This window comes from Chelonia mydas, chromosome 10 (genome assembly GCF_015237465.2).
Source record: "Chelonia mydas isolate rCheMyd1 chromosome 10, rCheMyd1.pri.v2, whole genome shotgun sequence".
NCBI lineage: Eukaryota > Metazoa > Chordata > Testudines > Cheloniidae > Chelonia > Chelonia mydas.
In genome coordinates, this window is record NC_051250.2 from 8,513,519 (window position 1) to 8,533,240 (window position 19,722).

Below are 19,722 nucleotides of genomic sequence, written 5' to 3' on the forward strand. Positions count from 1 at the left end.
GCTCCATTCCAGCCTCTGGAAGTGGGCACAGACCCTTTTTTCTCCCACTTCCCCCAAAGCTTCATCCTTTCTACCCACCTCCTCCATCTTGTACCTGGCCCAGTCATGTCTCTTCCCAAGCCCTGGCTCCTCATCCCAGTCCTGGCCTCCTTGCCCAGACATTTTTAGTCTCCCCCTCCAAGTCCCATTCTCTCCACTACTTCCGGTCTTCTTGCCCATCCAGTCCCAATTCCTCCCTCCTGGGTCTCTGTCTGAGCCATCTCTCCCCTTCCAGTCATGGTTATATTCCCCTGCCTTCCCAGTTTCCTCCTGTCCACTTCCAATCTCAGTCTCCTCAAACCCCACCCCAGTCCAGGGCTTTTGTCCCCTATGAATTTGAATCAGGCAGCTTCCTTCTCCATGCTGGCTGGGTGCCGGTGTGGGTGTAATTGAAAACACAGTGTGATGTCCTAGGTCTTTAACCCAGGGCTGACAGTCCCCAGACAGCCGCCACCACCACATCCTGGTCTCCACCCAATGTCTACTGAAACCTGGTGGGCTGAGAAGCTACTAGGACTATAGCCCCCGCCAAGGCATCATCCATGGGAGCTCTGACTGGAGGAGTGCATGGCTCCACTAATTGGTCCAACTACACTATTTAAGCCAGGAGGAAGTTTGTCTGAACAACAAGGTGGTTTCCTGTTGTGGCTGTGTTGGACCCTGCTCGTGCCTGCCTCCTGCACCCAACCCTGTTCCTGATTCCTGCTCTGCTCCTGCCTTACCCCGTTCCCACGATGCTCCTGCTCCATGCTTGTTCCTTGCCTTTCCTCCTGCCCACACACCTCGCCTCCAATCCTCCGTGACCAGTCCTGGCTCCAACTCCAACTTCCGACTTTGACTTCGGCTTAGCCCTTGGCTCTGGCATTTGGCATCTGACCTCGAGTCTGACCCTCAGCTTCGATTTCTGGTTCTGACTCTGGCTTGACCCCTGGCTCTGGTGACTGGCAGTTGACTCTGGTGCTGACCCTTGGCTTCGTTCCCCAATCTGGACACCTGCTTCGCCCACTAGACCTGACTCCTGCTCTGACCACTAGGCCAGACCCCCTACATCCCACTCCATAACACACAGGAAAGAGAGCGTGAGACTCTCTACTCTTATATATGGTTGCCAGCCCCATCCGTGCCCGCTGCAGCCCCGCGGAGAAGCATGCTCAGTCGTTCTGATGGGATGGCACACTAGGAACTATGTGAGGCTCGAGCATGCTCAGTGTGGACGGAATCTTCATGAACATAGGCATTAAACTCCAACAAGGCTCTACTGGGCATGCGTAAGTAGAAGTTTTTCAAAGGCCGATAACTTGGCCAGATTTGAGCAGATTTTCCTAGGGATGGCAAAAGGCACATCTCTGACACGAAGACCACCCTGCTACCAAATTTCAAGGCACTTCTCAATGGCATGGAGGCATTACAACTTTTCAAAGCAAAGGTTGCCAGAATTTTTTTTAGATGGCAAAGCAATGTGTTTTCCCCTAGCCTCCTTCTTGGAAAAGGCAGAGCTGTTTTGGCTGATTTTATTTATTTATTTTTTAAATTCTTCCAGAGGCAGAAACCCAACATGGAAACTTTCAGCCCAAACGGTTAAAGTTTGGCAAAGTTAAAAGCAATTGACAACAGTCTTATAATGGGAAGTGTCAAGCAACCTTAACAATAGGCAGAACTACCAGCCCAGCTTGTAATTTCACATTTTCTTGAGTCAGCAGAATATCTCAGGCTTCATTAAAGTCAATGGAATTTAAGCACATGCTTCAGGTCTTTGTTTAATCAAGGCCCAAACGCTTATGGTAGATTAATATGGTACTGCATAAGGCCCTGATCCAGCAATGGCTATGCCCAGCAGCTGTACGGTTTGTCCCTCACAGAGTCCCATTGAAATCAGCAGGACTCACACTTATGCCCCTTTGCAGCGTCACCACCTGTGTCATTAAACATATAGCATAAAGATACCAAATTGGAGTGTACAATACAATCCCATTCACATGGCTGTTGAGGCCTTCTCTTTTATCATTCTTGTCTTTTTGTGTGTGTGCCATTTCCACTTTGCAACCTTAACGTTGCACCAACCCCGTTTCTTGCACGTAGCACAGGGAGGTGGGGAGATGCATGAATTGGTTATTATTATTGCCATGTGTTCCCTGTGTGACTGAATCTGACACAGCCACAGGCCAGAACATGAACTGCATTTTTCAGATGGAAAGAAACATCGAAGAGATGATTTTTCCATATTCATTCCACCCACAGCAATAAGCACATGCATCTTGCCAGTCTGCCATTACCTATCCCCTCCCCCCAGTCTCTTGGGAGAGAGACTTACAGAGAGGTCTTAGTTGTTCAAATGAAAGCTTTACATAGCATGGAAGTGCCACTGACGATGCTGGGAAATGAGACGGGATTTTTCTTCGGTTTCTCTCTGATGCAGCATCTGGTTTTCAGTGGGGTTCCTGCCTTTTCTTCCCCCTTTTTTCTCCTCTCTCTTTCTCCCGCCGTTTTTTTTAAACATACATGATTTTTCAGCTGCCTGGATGAGGCAGAGGGAGGTCAGGCGACTTTCCTGAGGTCACACAGCGACGCAGGGGCTCAGCAAGTATTAGAATCCAGGCACCTCCTTTGTTCCAGTCATGACACTCCCAGACTGAGGGTACCTGTGCCGGCCGCAGCAGGGCAGTGCTAGAGCTCCAGAGGCAGGAGAGGAGCAGACAATCTCCTTTGCAAGAATTCAGAGGACAGGGTGGTGACAAGACACCCACACCTGGTCTTCACAACCCTCCCACCACTGGCAGAAGTAGCGGCACTGTACGCGTGCCGAGAGCGGCAGGAGGAGAGTTGCTGAAAAAGCCCCCATCCCGGACACTACAGAATGAAATGAAAAATGATTCTGAGAGGTTATGACAGAAGCCCCCTCCCAACTCCACGATGGCAAGAAAGGAGGCATTCATGAGGCATCAGCTGAAGCAACTGGACCCCAAGACACCATGAAGTTCAGCCAGTCTGAATAACTAGCCATCTGCAAGGGGCTCTCTCACCAGCAATCCCATGTGTTAGCGAGCCCGAGAGTATCTTGTCTTGGGGAGGATTTAATGCTGCACTTATGGTGTTTGATCAGAGCGCGCAAGGGTCTCTTCTCCACAAAGGAGCCTTGGACAGAGGATGGACCATCACATGGGCTGATTACATGTGCTCTTCTGGTTGCAATGCAGATTACATAGCTGATGGAGTAGAGAATAAATCTTTCTACCCCAGTTTAGGGAAGGCACAAAGTGACATGAACAGAGTATGTCCCTGGTTTCTGTTCTCTTCAGGAAGCGTGGAGATTAACTTGCATAAAACCCACGACTATTCAGGCTTCAGAGGAACCAATCTCCAGCCCCCTAGACCATGCAGACCTACAGCACAAGCCCTGTTGCTTGCCACCCACCACACCAACAGCTTATGATCAAAACAGGCCCTTATGCAGCGGTGGAAGCAAGGTGACAAACTTAGGGTTTAAACCAGCTCCCACAGACACTCCTAGAAAACTCCCAAAGTCTTCAGTGTAAGCTGGGGCAGCACCTAATGGGGCAGATCCCCAGCAGACCCAGAGGAAAGTAGCTCCAGTTTGCACACGGATTGGGTGTTGCCAGGGTGCAACTGTAGCTCCTGTTCATTCAGTCTGGTGGCGTTGACAGGGGGATCAGAAGTGGGAAGAAGGTTGGCACCAGCTGCCAAAGGGTGGTAGCAACGTAGCTTCACGGCTGCTCAAAGTGCCAAGTCCACTAGACCCAATTCACCCCAGGAACCACTGGATGTAGCAGGTTCCGCAGGACACTGCGGCAGGATTTCAATGGACGGACTGCAGCAGGCAGTACCAGGGAAGACATTAACTGCCTTCCCCCCGCAATCTGGGCATGGGAAAGGCCTTACCCTATGGAATAATGGGGCAGCTCATCAGAGGGCAGAGAATGCCACATCAGCAATCAGGAGACATCCTGGGGTGGGTGAGCATAAAGCCATGCGGGGTAGGCAGACGTTAGGCCGGATGAGTTTGGGGTTCCCTAGTGAGAAGTGGGTTCCAGACACTAGAAAGCATTAGACACCCCTTGCCAACCATCCTGAGAGACATGCCCACGAACAAGACGCCATCAGCATGTGACTGGCACGAGTGGGCTAACCTGGACTAAGCTCTGCCAGCCCTTTAGCCAGCAGGGCAATGCCTCCTGCTCTCACCCTCTGAACAATGAGGGCTGATCTCGGCAGTATCAATACTAGAAAGCCTCCAAGCAGGGAAAACAATAGGATAGGCAGCGCCATGGTGGGGGATGGAGCAAAAGGCTGCTGTGGTCCAGGGAACACCAGGGATCGCCAGCTGGGCAGCCCTGGAAGGCCAGTTATTGTCTCACATGGGCTTTCCCTGCAATCCCAGGATTTTGCTTAACACTTTTGTACATTCGGGCGCTAAAACCCAGAAGAGATCAAATCAGGAATGCTGACTAATGAGGAAGCACATGGCGAGGGGGACGGGGGGGACGGGGGAGGGGGGAAGGGGAGAGAGACACACAGACAGCAGGAGACCAATAACTCTGCACCTTTGTTACTTTGCATTTATTCAAACACTCTGGATTCACAGTCCCTTTCTGGGCCAAATTCAGGAGAGAGTCTAAGATGATACGAACATCACCTTCCTCCACCCCTTCAGCTTGCATGTCACATGAGCAGAGATTCCCTGACAGTGTTCCCAACCTCTTCTGTACTGGGACACTCCCCACTTCTTTGCCCTTCCCATATTCCTGCATGGCAGGAAGTCATGAACCCTCCCTGCCCCATCAAGTCACAACCGGCAGGTTGAGAACCTGTGTCTTAGACAAACACACATCACTTCCGAGTTTGGCCCACGGTGCCTGACAGAGGCTGACCTGGTGTAACTCACACAGGGCACAGCCACAAGGAAGGTGTGTAACAAGATCAGCAGCTTTGGGCAGGTGTGAGAAGGTGCAGCTCATGTTATCCACATGCTGAGGGGATCAGCCTGTCAGGGACACCATGAAGGTCTTTGTCACCCACCTCTTGGAATCTATCTGCCAACCCCCAGTCACTATAGTACCTGAGCACCTCACAGTCTTCAGTGTATTTAGCCTCACAACACCCCTGTGAGGCAGAGCAGAGCTATTATCCCCATTGTACTGATAGAGAAACTGAGGCACAGGGAGACGATGTGACTGTCCCAAGATTCACACAGGAAGCCTTTGGTGGAGCAGGGAATTCCGAGTCCCAGGCTAGTGCCCTAACCAGCAGGCCTCCCTACTCCCAGTGGAGTTTCTGACAGCTCCTCCATATTCTGCACAGAAACATCACTCTAATAATGATTTATCACCGTGGGAATCTTCTCTTCATCCAGCCCAGGGACTCTACTTAAGGGCTTCTGTCCCCCTACACAGGATTAGCCAGAAAGTTGTTCTTACCGCTGAGGTGTGTTTTATAAGCTGCATGACTGAAAAAAAATGAATAGGAACTTCACTAACGCCACAACACCCCATGAAGAGCCTCCTGATGTCAAAGTGGGTGGGTGGGGGTGGGGGAGAGAAATCAGAAAAAGGCAAGAGCCCCCAAGACTGCAAAGAACATAGAATGGCAGCCAGGGAAGTTACAATTCTGCTGTAACAGGGAATTCACAAACCAATCAGGGAGACAGAGGCATTGCCGGGTTCCAGCATCCATCCCCTCCTCTAGCCCAGGAAGGCAGCTCCAGCTGTTACAGCTTTACGGCAGGGGAACTTGGCTGTCTGCAAACCCAGGAAGGGAGTCCACCTGGAATGCACGGGACGCCTCCGAGCCTGCCCCACAGCCCGGGGTCTTGAGATACTTTGGCACAACAGGCCTGTTGAACTCAGTCAGGAATGAAAGGCTGCCACTGTCATGCAGTGCACTATCATGTAGCTACCACAGTGCTATATATCCTACAATGTATATAATAATATCCCTACAGTGCACGTTCCTGCAGAGAACCAGACCTGGGAGAGGAGCTAATTTAGGAGGAAGACCAGAGATGAAATGTTAGATTTAAAGGTTACCGGGAACATCCCCTTAACCCCCTAGGTAGGTTTGGGAAGGTAAAGGTCCGGTAAAGGTCAGACCATCGGTAAAGGTCGATTTCACCGTACACACACAAACTGACCATCAAATATTTTCAGCGATGATAACTGAAATCTACAGATTGGCAAAGGAAGAAAAATGGTGCTTGAGAATTTAGAGTCAAAATCCAGCAAATCAGACTTTTGAATTCGGCTTGTTACAAAAAGGACTAGCAAATGAATGGTAAAAACAGGTCTGATCCATGCCACCCCCACCAAATGCGTCCTGCAAAGCTGCTCGCCTCTTCTCTCCCTCACCCAGTGGTGGCTCCTAACCCAGCAAGCCTTGGGAGCGGCTCATATATACAGGTCTGCAGCCTCCTGCTGCCCCAGCCTTCTCCTCTGCTCCCATGGCACTTAGCTGAGCCAGGACAGCATGTGCGGTCCCAGCCTGATGGGGCCCAAAAATGGGCATCCCCAGCCTCTGTTCTGAGCAGGTGGGAGGAGCAAAAGGAGGAAGAGATCTAAACACTTGCGAACAGAAGAGAGAAACATTCCGCCTCCCTCGCTCTGTTGTGTGTGCAATGAGGAGAGGGAAGGGTGACTGTACAGGGCAGGGCAGTTGAGGGTTACAGGAAAGATGGATCAATTCATAGCAAGATGGGCTGCAAGAACAACTTGAGAACAACTGCCTTAATAGCTTTTGCATTAGCTTACAGGGTCACTGGGCGCCCACTACCTAACTCACCCCTTTGGGACAGTATGGAAGATACAAACAGTCTATAAAGACAACCACCAGCATGTGCTACTCCCATCCAGGGCCCTTTCTGAGCTAATGGGGCAAAGCACAGACATTTCTAGCCAGAGTCTGGATTCTCTTTCTTGTTTTCCATCTCCCACGGCTCCAAATTTCCCTCCCCATCCAGCCCAAACAGCCACATCCCAAAAAGATGAAGTTATATGGCCAAAAGCTTCCCAGAGCCCTCTCACCTCCAGTCAGACTCCTGCAAGTCACAGTCCAGGATTCCCTGCAGCAGTGACCCTGGCTGAGTAAGAGACTGATGGCTTTTCATTGCCATGTTGTAAAGCTTTTCCTATGAGAAACTGAATGGATTGAAACCCATTGACTTTGGGAATGAGGGGTGTAGCCATTCAATTAACTGCCCGGAGATCAGGTTTGGAAGTTGTGGCAGAAAAGGGAGTAGCCCTAGTGGGCTTTTTAGGATGCAGAGTGCTGGTTGACTGAGTTTGCCATGTGTAATGAAGTATCTCTATGTTTTACATGTAAGACATAGCCTCAGCGTCTGGTCCCTCCCTGTTGCTATTGCTTGACAGAGGCACAGTCTATCGGGGCAATTTACAAAGGATTCCCACCGGTGCTAATGCTGTGTTAACATTAATGTTGAATCAGTGCATTCCTGGCACTGGCAGGAATTTTTTGTCTTTAAACTCCCCAGTGAAACTTATCAGGCAAGTGTCCCAAGCACACATTCCAGCCAGTTTTGGATGGTTCCTGAAACTAGCCTACGGCAGAGATGATAAATTGGAAATTAACCAAGCAGAGTGGGCAGGAAGAGGTGCAACGTCGGCAGGTACGTTAGGCAGGATGACCATATCAGGGATATAAACCCTCTTGCATCAGGGCACAAACAAACGGCCAGCTGACGGGGTGAGGAGGCAATTCCCCCACTATGGGGATCCTGGCTCCTTCATCATGTCTCATTTCAAGACAAACTAAGAGCACAGGGGCACAATCTCTAGGAAAAGAGGTGTGTTCTCACCACGTTAGCTAACACCTGGTAACTAATGAGGGAAACACCTAGTGCAAGCCAGGTCAAAATGTGCGACTGAGATTCAGGCTGCATCACATAAGTGAGCTCTGAATAGCTTCATAGCTCCTCGGAGAGGAGTTGGTGACATCCTGGAGCAGGGATCGTGCTTAGGAGCAGATCTAAAGCCTACAATTGAGCCTTCCAGAACAGATGCAGGAGTACCGTCTCCTTGTCCCAAAAGAAGTCACCCTGTCAAAGCAGTCCCTGCAGGATGGAGGAAAGCTAAGAGACTGGGCCACCTTCTCCACTCCGTCATGCTCCGGGCCTTGCTGCAGTGCAGAGGGAGGGTGGAGTCTCCAGAGCTAATGAATCCTGAACTTGAGTCAGGCAAGCTGAGCAGCACCTCACCTTTGCAATCAGTCATCAGCAATATTCAGTTACAGCCAGGGAAACCAACACTTTCCAAACAAGACAGTCAAGGGCTTTGGCCTCCCATCACAAAACCCAGATTCTAGCAACGTTATCTTCTCAGCCATCCCCACAAGCTGTGGTCAGGCACTTAGTGAGTTGAGAGATCAGCTTCTTCCATGAGCTAAACCGTTACAGAAGGGACAAGAGGCGGGGCAGAAGAGAGGGAGAACATGTATCTCAGAAATCTGATGAGCAGGTACGTGACAAACTGCCATTCACTGACTAGCTATCAGATCAAAAGGTTCTGCTCTTTTATCAACTCTGTTCTTTCGGTATGAAGAAAGCGTATTTAGCAGATCTAGTCTTTGCATCAGGACAGTTTCCTCTTGCATTGCTGTCTTGTGCAAGTACCCTGGGAGTTTATTGGTTTGTCAGGTACCCCCAGAAAGAATTTCACTGCATGAGAAGAAATACATGCATATATTTCTCTGAATGAGAGGTTTTCCCCTCCAGACGCAAACAGCAACCCTTCCATTCAGAATAACCTCCATTGTATACGGAGAATACCCACACAAGAAAGAACACAAGTAAGATCCCTCGGAGATAACACAGCGTGTTTGTGCCATCTGCAGCAGGTTGCACCTGAACACGGAACGGCTGCTGAATTCTACATGTGGGTAGAGCGATAAGAAACGGACAGGTTCAGAACACAGAAAACAAAGAGCCATCATGATTTCACAGGTAAAGACACCCACCAGGATTTCAAAAGCTCTTTTCCTTTCAGGGCACTGGTTTAAGTGAATTACACTGTGCAATAGGGGTGAATGACTCAGATAAGATAGAATCAGAACTTAGAATCAGAACTCTTGAACTTTCACCAAGAAATAAAACGGAACCTGAATCTTTGGTTAAATTAACTAACTCTGCGGAGTCACCACAATGTCATTTTCACATACCTCTCCTGCCTCTGAATGGGCTCTGCTAGGACTGGGGATCAGTTACAAACTCTTGGGTTGAGTGTGCTGCAAACAAATGTGACTGAAAAATGAAGTATGATTCTATTTGGTGCCATCCCAGCTCACAGTTAAGTTTCCCCCTTGGCCAGCTGAGAGGTTGAATCCTTGACTTCCCTATCTGTGCAAGGTCCACTTTGATCCTCTCTTACACAGATATGCCAAAGCAGGAATCTCTCCCTCTCCACAGTACGGAAAAGTAATGATCACCCGGGATGGGCGAGGTCAGAACAAGGTGCCTAAGCTTGCTACCAAGGCAATTCAAGCATTTATTTTCATCGCCTGAAATGGTGGCAGATGCACGGAGGGACAGGGGAGTTCAGAGGGGACTCGAAGGCCATGCTTACAAGATGGGTACTTTGCCAGGACAGCTATATGTGATGGGGTGTACGCCCCACATCAGCCCTGAGAGAGCGGAATTAGGCCAGGCAGGCCCAATCACAAGTATGCGGCAAACAAGGAAGATTTAGGCAGTGTGGAGAGCTTTGATCAGAAAGAAGCTCACCTGTGAGGGAATAGGCAGGGGATTCTATAAAGCCTGGAGGCCAGCAATAGTGTAGGTGGCAGCAAGGAGGAAGCCTGCAGTCAGTGATGAGCTGCCAAAATCTTAACAACGGGTTCCCTCCTCACCCCACGAGGGGGTCGTTGCCCACCCCTGCCCCCCGGGACTCCTGCCCCATCCAACCCCCCTGCGTTCCTTGACGCCCCGCCCCCAGGACCCCTGCCCCATCCACCCCCCTCCCCTGTCCCCTGACTGCCCCCAGAACCGGGCAGGAGGGTCTCGTGGGCCACCATAGTGGGTGCCCACCCCACCCCTAAGAGCCAGAGGCACCTGCCGGGGGGCGAGGTGGGGAGTCCCGGCGGTGCTTACCTAGGGCAGCTCCCAGGAAGCATCTGGCAGGTCCCTCTGGCTCCTAGGGGCGGGGGAGCGTAGCTGGGGGGGAGCAGGGGGACCGGCCGCTCCCCCACTGATCACATCAAAAGTGGCGCCTTAGGCGCCGACTCCCTGGGTGCTCCGGGGCTGGAGCACCCATGGGGAAAATTGGTGGGCGCAGAGCCCCCACCCTGTGCCTGGCCCCAGCTCACCTCACCTCTGCTCCACCTCCTCCCCTGAACACACCCCGCTCTGCTTCTCCACGCCCCCCCGCCCCCGCTTCCCGTGAATCAGCTGTTCGGCGGGAAGCCTGGGAGGACTGAGAAGGAGGCCGTGGCTTCCCGCTCAGACTGAGGGTGGCGGAGGTGAGCCGGGGCGGGGAGCGGTTCCCCTATGCCCCCCTCTGCCCCCGGGTTACCTGCTGCGGCACGGGCGGCCCTCCTCGTGCCCCCCGCCCCCCCGCCTGAGCTCACCTCTGCTCCGCCTCCCTGGGAAGCCTAGGGTGGGGGGCAGAGAAGCAGAGCGGGGCAGCGCGTTCAGGGGAGGAGGCGGAGGTGGAGCGGAGGTGAGGTGAGCTGGGGCCGGGGAGCTGCCGGTGGGTGCTCTGCACCCACCAAATTTTCCCCATGGGTGCTCCACCCCCGGAGCACCCGGGAGTCAGCGCCTAAGGCACCACTTTTGGCCGGTTAAATTTAGAAGCCCTTTTAGAACCGGTTGTCCCTCGCGGAACAACCGGTTCTAAAAGGGCTTCTAAATTTAACAACCGGTTCTAGCGAACCGGTGCGAACCGGCTCCAGCTCACCACTGCCTGCAGTCTCTCTCCCTGGAGTAAGGGGAGTATTAGACACGATAATTCGACTCCCCCACTGGATCGATCGCTGCCCGCCGATCCAGCAGGTAGTGTAGACAAGCCCTAAACTCTCCGGGGGCAGGGATGACATTACTCTGCTTGTATAGCGCTCGACTCAATGGCGCCCCCACCCTGGCTGGTCCCGAGGCAGTAACCATGATCGTGTGCAACTTGCAGACACTCCTTTCCTTTGCACATTACCTCCTCAATTTGGCCCTCTGAACATAAGGGAGTCTGAGTCAGTGCAACTAAGCAGCTGAGGGGTCAGAAGAGAGGAGTGAAGCAAGACACGCAACTAAGAGGACGATGTAACGAGGTGTATAGCAGCCCTCCCACCCCCGGCTTTTTCTGGCTCCTTGGCCTGTGAATCACGGATGTATGAGTAGGTCTAAGAGTGTCTGACCAAGTGAACTGGAATCTAAGGCTTTGTCTACACTGCGGGGGTTACACCATTACACTCCTTTACACACCTCCTCTGAATTTAGTTCCTAGTCTTACAAAACGAAACAAATCGAGCCCAGCCCGTCAGGAAATGCTCTGTGTTTTCAGTAGATCTAATATAGGCTAAGCACACTAGCGAGCTGAGCGCAGAGGTGCTCAACGGCTGCAGCCCTCACTGCGTCGTGGGTGCTCGGCCCCTCTTAAAATCAGGCTGTAAGTGCATTCAGCACGTGACTTTCTTTCTTTTTTTTTTTTTTTTTATTATTATTATACAAGAGTTTCATTGAGTCAAACATTATGTGGTCACTTAGCAGCTAACCTTTCCTCATAAAGAGGAGAACACATGGCATCTGTTCTGGGTCTTAAGATCACAAGCCCATCCAGCTCCACCTTCCCTTAAAGATAAGGCCTTGTGTAAATCATGGGTTATTAAAATAAAGTCATCAGGGCAGCCCCATGGGTAAGTGTTGGCATTTCACGGGAGATGCACAGCCACCAAGGCCCCCCTCCCCACAAACTGCTGTGACTTTTCCAACAGTGGATAGATGGAAGCCAGCGTCCCAGCTTCCTCCTCCTGGCTGAGGCCCCAGCTGCTCATGGGGGGTAGTGGGTTGGTTCTGTCCCAGAGAGGGGTGGATAGGTGGCAGGCCAGTCCCAGCCCAGGGGGTAGAGCGTATGTGGTATGATGGGTAGAGGGTGTCTTACACTCGGCACTGTCCGTTTGGCCCAGCTCTAGCCCAGGCTGCTGGTGCTGCTTCCTGTTTGGCCAGCCTGGGATGGGGGGCAGCACCGACAACACACAGAATTTAGGAGCCCCAGACCACCCTGCAGCAGCCTCCAGCAGGCCTAGGGGAGACATCGCAGGAGCTGAGATTAGCATCTGCCACTTGGAGCATAAGGATCCGGGCGAGACCAGGATCCAACCCCCCACACCCTGCTGGGGAGGGTCCCTTTCACATACACACCCTGATCCACCCACCCGGGGAGGGCCCCCTTCACACACCCGCTCATGCGCCAAGCGGCTGCTGTGGGGTGGGCCAGGCCAATCACTTACCTTGTGAGTGCCGGCCCCGTCTCCCCACTGGCTAGCCAGACAGGAAGCAGCTGGTGCCAAGTGGTTAGAGTCCCCTTCCCCTGCCACCAGCAGCCATATTAGCCCAGGGCTGTGATTTTCCCAACAGCAGGGAAGGGGAAGTGGACATTCCCACTTCTGCCTTCACGCTGTAGGAAAAAGAAATCACGATACTGGGCTAACTTCACTGTTTCCGGGCGGTCCGTGAAATTGGGATTTACTCAGAGCTGACAGATGGCAGGCCGGCCAAAATGGATTTTGTGTGTAACAAAAGAGCGCTGTCTCACCAGCTCCTCACCCTCTCCACTTTCAAACAGCTCTCAGGCTTTAGGATGTTAGTCGCTACTATTGCTTTTGCTTGAGACTTTCGTGAGGAGCATGAGGCCACGAAAGAAGGATGGTCCAATGGGTAGGGTGCTAGCTGGGACTCAGAAGACCAGGGGTCATTTCCCTGCTCTGCTACAGGCTTCTTGCGTGATCTCAGGCAAGTCATTTAGCCTTACTGTGTAAGTTCCCTGTCTGTGCAATGAGAACACTAATACTTCCTTCCCTCCCAGGGGTGCTAGGGGATACGTTAAAGATGTGGGAGATGTCCAGATACTAGATAGAGGAGACTGAAGGCAGGTGTTCTCTGCTGCTGGCCTCCCATTTGCTTCTGCAGATTCCAGTCCACAAAAGAGCACTCTGTGCACCCAATGTAATGAAGGGTAGGGCTGATGTGAGCTGCTGCCTTTGGGCCAAAATTTTTATCTCAGTTACACTGGCGTAAATCCAGAGTAACACTCCCAGACTTTGTCAGTGAATCGGACTCCTACTTTGGTAAACTGGCACAGTTCCTTAAAAATAGGTAGAAGCCACTCCCAGGGAATGGTTTTATTTTCTCCTCACTAGATCATTCCCCAGCTCTCAGCTCAGAGAGGAAATGCAGATCAGACGCTATTCCTAAACTTTGATGGCTGGGGAGTTCAAAGAGGATCATTAAAGCTGTTAGAGGAAGTTACTGCAGAAGAGAAAGGCAGAATTAAGAGGAACAAGTTGCTCTAAGAAGCTACTGCATCTGTCTAATCCAGGGAGCACCCTACCAAGAGCAAGACCAGATTTCTTAGCAATGACACTAAGCAACTGGCATGTTACTACGGGAACAAACAGACCACGGCATACTGTGTTAAGCAGAGACAATGCAACTGCCACTGAAAGGGACTTACTTAGAAAACAGAGGGGCTCACTTTTTTTTTTTAAAAAACAGTTTCCTGTTGAGAATTTACCTCAAGATTAAGTAGTTGGAGAGGACAGCTGTGGTATGTTACAGAAGCTCGGTCAGCTTAAAAAGAAAATCACACTGTGAACAGTTTTCTTCGCCTGTGTTTCTAACACAACCTTAGCTGATTAAAAATCCAGTTAGCTCAATGAAACTCAGTGAAGTCTGTTTACAGCCAATTTCACTTTTAGGTCCCTTCAGCATTTGGGAGGCAAAGAAGGAATGGGAATGTGTTAAAATGAAACAGCTGCTTTTATTCAGAATTTTATAAACCATATATGGCAAAGAATTTTTTTGGGAGAAATGGGGGGAAGCTAAGAGTTCCCCGTAAGATGATTAATATGCCTCACGTGAGAGAAGAGAATTTCATCATCAGCTTAGGCACAGGGAGCAGATGGAAACAATGATGAACCATGAACAGCTTTAGATACTGACACATTCTTAACCTATATACAGTTACTTCTGTGTTTCAGGCACAGCAGTACCATTAGGTGCTTTTGAACTAGCAATGACTCCTGAAGTCCGTAGATGGTATGTGAGGGGATCAGGGAATTGTTGGTATGCCTGCCTCATGTTGCATATGACAAGAGCATTGTGATCTGGGTACCCCTTCAAACTCACAGGAGCTCCACCTACGTTTGCAGGTTTTACTGTGTTAGGGAGAATTCAAACAAGGGCATTAAAGTGCCACTGAGATTAAGCACAGCAGAAATGGGACAGATGGAAGGTCTCTCACTGCTAGGGATTTATTGGAAACAAGCATCAAGCCACATTCTCCTAATAAGAGACATTTATCTTGTGAATGCATTCTAGGTTTTGATTTTATAAACCAATGGCTAATAATGACGTGAAAATAAAAATAGATTGATTGACATTGGAGCAATAAACATGGAGCATATTTGAATGGTTAGGACAAGTTTGTGGTTTTATTCCCAGCTCAGCCACTGATTCATTATGTGTGTCACCTAATTTCTCTGTACTTCCATTTCCCCATCTACAGAATGGATACAATACTACTAAATTTCTATGCAGTGTTTTAAACTGTGCAGATGAATGGTGGCATAGAAGTACTTAACAGTAATATGAGTAGCTCACCATACCATTGCTGCGATGTTGCATTTGGAATCATGGAGGACCAAGTTTTCAAAAGAATCCGAGCCAGATTCTCACATGCCCCATACTCAGCAGCAACCACTGAGGCACTGACAGCCAGCACACCCACCTCTTGAAAATCTGACCATTGGGGCCCAATCCGTCTCCCACTGAAATGATTCTCATTGACTCACAGGAGTTAAATCAGTCCCTTACTGAAGTGACTCATTTTGTGTCAGGCTGAAATTAGCTTATCCACATTACATTTTTGAATAGGTGGTTTTCTGTTTGAAATGTATTCTCCACCAGCCCCCTTTCCAGCTGCTGAGGATCACTTGCCAACAACCTGACTGCCAGAGATTTTAATCTGGAGTACTCTGATGAGAAATTAAATCCCTAATAATCTTCTGCCCATAGCCTTCCCCTCACTTTTTGCATGTGCAAACAAGTTTTAAACAATGGCACCAATTTATGACTCTGCATATAGGTTTCAAGTGGGAACCCATCACATTGGATTTATTTTGATCTCTTGCAATTCCAAGAGACTGCTTGGCTTAATCAGTTTCTCTGTCTCCCCATACTCAGCTTGCAACCTTTAGTGTCCGGTCCTGCTCACCCATTGCTGAGCCTGAAGACTGCACTTGTAATTAGTGGTTTAAAAAAAAACAAACAACCAGACAGACAAACTAGAATAAAATGTAGGACTATTCTTGTTGTTTTATTGAGAATGCCTCCTACTGCACATATAATTTCTGAACTATCCATTGACATTTTTAAGCAATCTACCCTGCAATTTCTGTAGAGCCAGAAGACAGGCTATTTTGCTCAACTAAACAAAACAAAAAACAAAACAGCCTTTGGGATCTTTGTACGTTTGGAACTAACCATTAAAACAGGCTGAGAAAATCTTTGCCTGACAACAGGAGATATTGTTGGTTGCCTATTTCTCATTCTTACAGCTAATCAAATGCAGCAAGAGGGATAGCTACTAGGGTCCACATTAGAACCAGATTGTTGTGGCATTACTAACTATAACAGGCTCTGATCTTGCAAACATGCCCATAAGTAGTTCTACTGATTTCAATAGGATTTCTCCTGTGCTAAGTGGTCACAGATTGGGCCTCAGAACAGATCAGATACAGCCCCTCCCCTGGCCTCGTGCCAAGAGCTCTCTGCACTTTTAGGATTGGGGCCTTGGAGAGGACTTCAAATTTATTTAGCTACATCAAGCTTTAATTTCTATTATCTGAATGTTATAGGCCAGCTTGTAGCCTCTGAGGTCCTAATCCTGCAAATACTTACACATGTGCTTAACTTGACTACCACAAGTAGTCCCGCTCAATCAATGAGACTGCTCACGGCAGCCAAGTTAAGTATATGCATAAGTGTTTACAGAATTAAGGCCTAACAGTTTTCTTCCTCCCCCTACAACTCTACACTCCAAGGTAGAAATTACTTCTTTTTTTAAATCTGCAACCTGGCTTCTTACCACTTTCATTATGTGCAATTCACTGAGAGCACACCAAAGCCAGAGAAGTCGCACTCCAAGAAGTTCCCATCCGGATTTAAAATGTTGTTTTGTAAGCACCTATCAAAATTATCTCCCCTGTCCTGAAAACAAAAAGCTGTGGATAATCTTTCACATCCCAGAGTAATTTACAGAAAGTCAGTTATTTCCACTCTGTGCCTTCCCATCACCAGTCTAAAAAACAAAAGGAATTTAACCAACAACCTGCTATCTGCTCCTGTTAGTTTTGAGCACATGATCCAGGGCTAGTTAGATATGTCAGTGAGGGGAGTTCACATTTTTTTTTGAACTGTGATTAGTCAGTATATAGGGAGGGCTTGGCAATCAAGGCAGTTAACAGAAAAGGGAAGAAGTGGGTAGTATCAACCTTAGTGGCCTATTTATAAATAGAGACAAAGTGGTGAGAGAATATCTTTTATTGGACCAACTTCTGTCGGTGAAAGAGACAAGCTTTGGAGATTCACAGAGCTCTTGTTCAGGCCAGACAAGGTAACCAGCTGTGCACAGCTAAAAATGTTTATAAATAGATCTTAAGGGACAGGTGTTCCTCTACCAACCTGAGGGGGAACAGATACAGCAGCAGTTTACCAGAAAGTAACAAAGACAGGCTAGAGGAATGGAAGGTTACTGAGAGAAGAGCTTGCAGGGGAATAGATTGAGGCATGTTCCTTTACCTCCTCTATAGCTCTTTGCTATTCAGTGGCTCTTTGTTGACACCAAAACTAATCTGTTGCATAACCACCCTCGATGTTGCTGTAAAATAATTTAGGAAAAGGAAGAAGGAGAGAGAATTCCCTAGCTGTGAGAGGAAAGCCAGTCCCTGATTTAGCTAGAGGGCACTCTTCTCGTTACCAGCCTCTTTGCTTTACTTGCAAACAAAAGATAGAAAACCGGTGGGGTGGGGGGTGAGGGTGGAGGACAGCGAGAGAAAGGGAAGAAAGAAAAGTGAGATCCCAGGGTCAGCCGGAACCTTACCATTCAGCCGCACTGTGAATTGTCTCCTCTTGCGATCGTGCTCCACCTGGATGGGGCAGTTCTGCTCCAGGATATTGAGCTGAGCGGCATGTGCCATGTTGCTGGGTGGGTGGTGGTGGTTGTTTTTTTAAACGGGGACAGAGAGGTGTCGTTCTTTCTTCTAGGGCTGGACTCGCTCCTTCTCTCCCTGGTCAGCAGGGGGAAGGGACAGGACGAGGACCGGCGGGGAGAGACATGATGAGCTCCTACTGAAACTGACACACGGCAACACACACACCAAAAAAAAAAAAAAAAAGAAAAAAAAAAAAAAAAAAGCCAGGAAATCAGCTGTGAACTCACGTGCTGACCTCCCAGCCAATGCCCGAGCAGCCTTTTTGTTTTGATACATTCCATTCGACTCTTAAAGGAACACTGCACCTTGAAACCCACCCCCCATTCCCGCACCTTCTCCGCCTCCCCCCATATATAGAGAAGTGAACTTCTCTGCTGAAGGGAAAAGAATCATGCTGTCTTAAGCAAGGGGGTAGTTTTATGATTCATTTCTCCCAAGTGATTCATTTCCTCCTCCGAAATTATTACAGAGCCTGCTGATTGTCCTCAGGGGGCAGCTGAACTCACCTGGCATCACAGGCTTCCCTGCTCTGTGTGACACAATGGAAATTCGAAATCATTTCCTTTCTTTCTGTGGGCTTACCTACACGGGGAAATGTTCCGGCACAGCTATGCCAGTACAATTACACCACTCTAGTTATATCCGGGTAAAGCCCCGTGTGGACATTCTTATTAGGGAATGAAAGTGCCTTTTTCTGGTTTAACACACGTTTGAAAGCAGTTGAGGGAATACACCTGTTTCCGAGGAACTCATTTTCCTCTGGGGGTCGGGAAATCACGATGAGTGATGCCACAGGGCTCACTTTAATTTACAAGGTAAGAGACGCTATTTTGCAAAACCAGAGCGAGAAACAAAGTTACATGTTGCAAGGACAAAGTTCCTGTGCAATTTGTCTAGAGAGTTGAACAGGCTCACAAATATTAAAAGAAAACATGTTCTTTGTCTTGGCCACCTTACAGGATACAAAGATTAAAAAATAATTAAGCTGTACAGTCAGTGATTTGTACTGTGGTTTCAAATCATGCTCTATCTGAAGGATAAAGGGCCCGATTTTCCACTCACAGCCAGTTGCTGCTCTCTGGCCCTGGAACAAGAGCTGGCCCCCTAGCCCTGGAACAAGAGCTTGCCACCCTTCCCTTCCCTACTATGCTGGTGAGGCTGTCACAAGAGGCAACAGAACCATCTTCCCCAGCTTTTTGCCAGCAGTGAGTTCCCCTGCAGGAGGGGAATTCTTCACTGGTTCTCTCCAGCTGCTTTCACTCCACTTTGTGCTGTGTTCACAGTGAAAAGTGAATTTAGCAGACCAGACAATCCAGGACCTTTATTTAGGCTATGATCCTGCAGTGAACTCTATGTTGGAAACATCTGAGTCCATGCAGCGCCCTGTTGGTGCAGGGATTTGTCAGTGCAGACCTCATTACAGTATCCCAGTCATGAGAGAATCTCAACCAGATGTTCCTCCTCTATGCCCTGGTCTCCATTGGACACTAGATTAGACTCCATTTGATGCTGCATAAATCTAATCTAAGATGCTCAGATGGGGGCTATGTAAGTACCTAGGTAGAGAACTAATACAAGTTCCCAGTATACATTTTTCTGATAGTTTTCACACAATGCATAGTTAGACTGTGGAACTCATTGCCAAGGAAGTTGTGCAAGCCAAGAATTTAGCAAGATTCAAACAGGAACTTGACTTTTATATGGATATCAAGAATACCCAGAGTTATCCTCAGACTTCAGGTCTTAGTCCAAGCTTTAGCTGCTAAAAATCAAGATGAGACCTAATGTGGGGGGCAGATTATCCCACATCTAGTGCTGGCCACTATCAGAGTGAATACTGGATCAGATGTCCACAGATCTGATCCTGTATGTATGGGCATTCCCATATTCCCATTTTTAATCTCTACCAGTGAGTGTGATACATTTGAGTGAAACTGCTTTGGACGAACTTAATAAAATACAGTTTAAAAGATTATTGGAGAAGACTACATTATTGTTATTCTGTATCAAATGGTAGGGAACTGGGAATAATAATATTTAATAATTAGTAATACTTTGACCATCTATAGTGCCTTTAAACCAAAGATCTCAAGGAGATTAACAAACTTGAATTAATTAACTTTGTCAAGTTTTTGTCCAAGGTCACACCCCACATAAGTGTGGCAGGATGGTCCAGTGGTTTGCATGTTAACTTCAGGCTCGGTAGATCTGTGTTCAATTACTTTCTCTGACACAGACCTTTTG

General features: G+C 48.8%; 1 protein-coding gene across 3 annotated transcripts in view; it reads right to left on the minus strand.

Annotated features, from left to right (window-relative positions):
- Positions 1-18,153, minus strand: part of NATD1 (N-acetyltransferase domain containing 1) — a 36,600-nt gene extending 18,447 nt beyond the window's left edge. Inside the window, exons 1-2 of one of the 3 annotated variants that reach the window (XM_043523788.1) lie at positions 17,985-18,153; positions 17,367-17,620 (exon numbers count right to left, since the gene is read on the minus strand). In XM_043523788.1, coding sequence (XP_043379723.1) covers positions 17,367-17,463 — 97 coding nt within the window. In that variant the 5' untranslated portion in view covers positions 17,464-17,620; positions 17,985-18,153. Of the gene's footprint in view, positions 1-17,366; positions 17,750-17,984 lie in introns of those variants that run through there. The other 2 variants (XM_043523787.1, XM_007062734.4) reach the window with 2 other exon arrangements.
- Between the last annotated feature and the right edge of the window lie 1,569 nt (positions 18,154-19,722).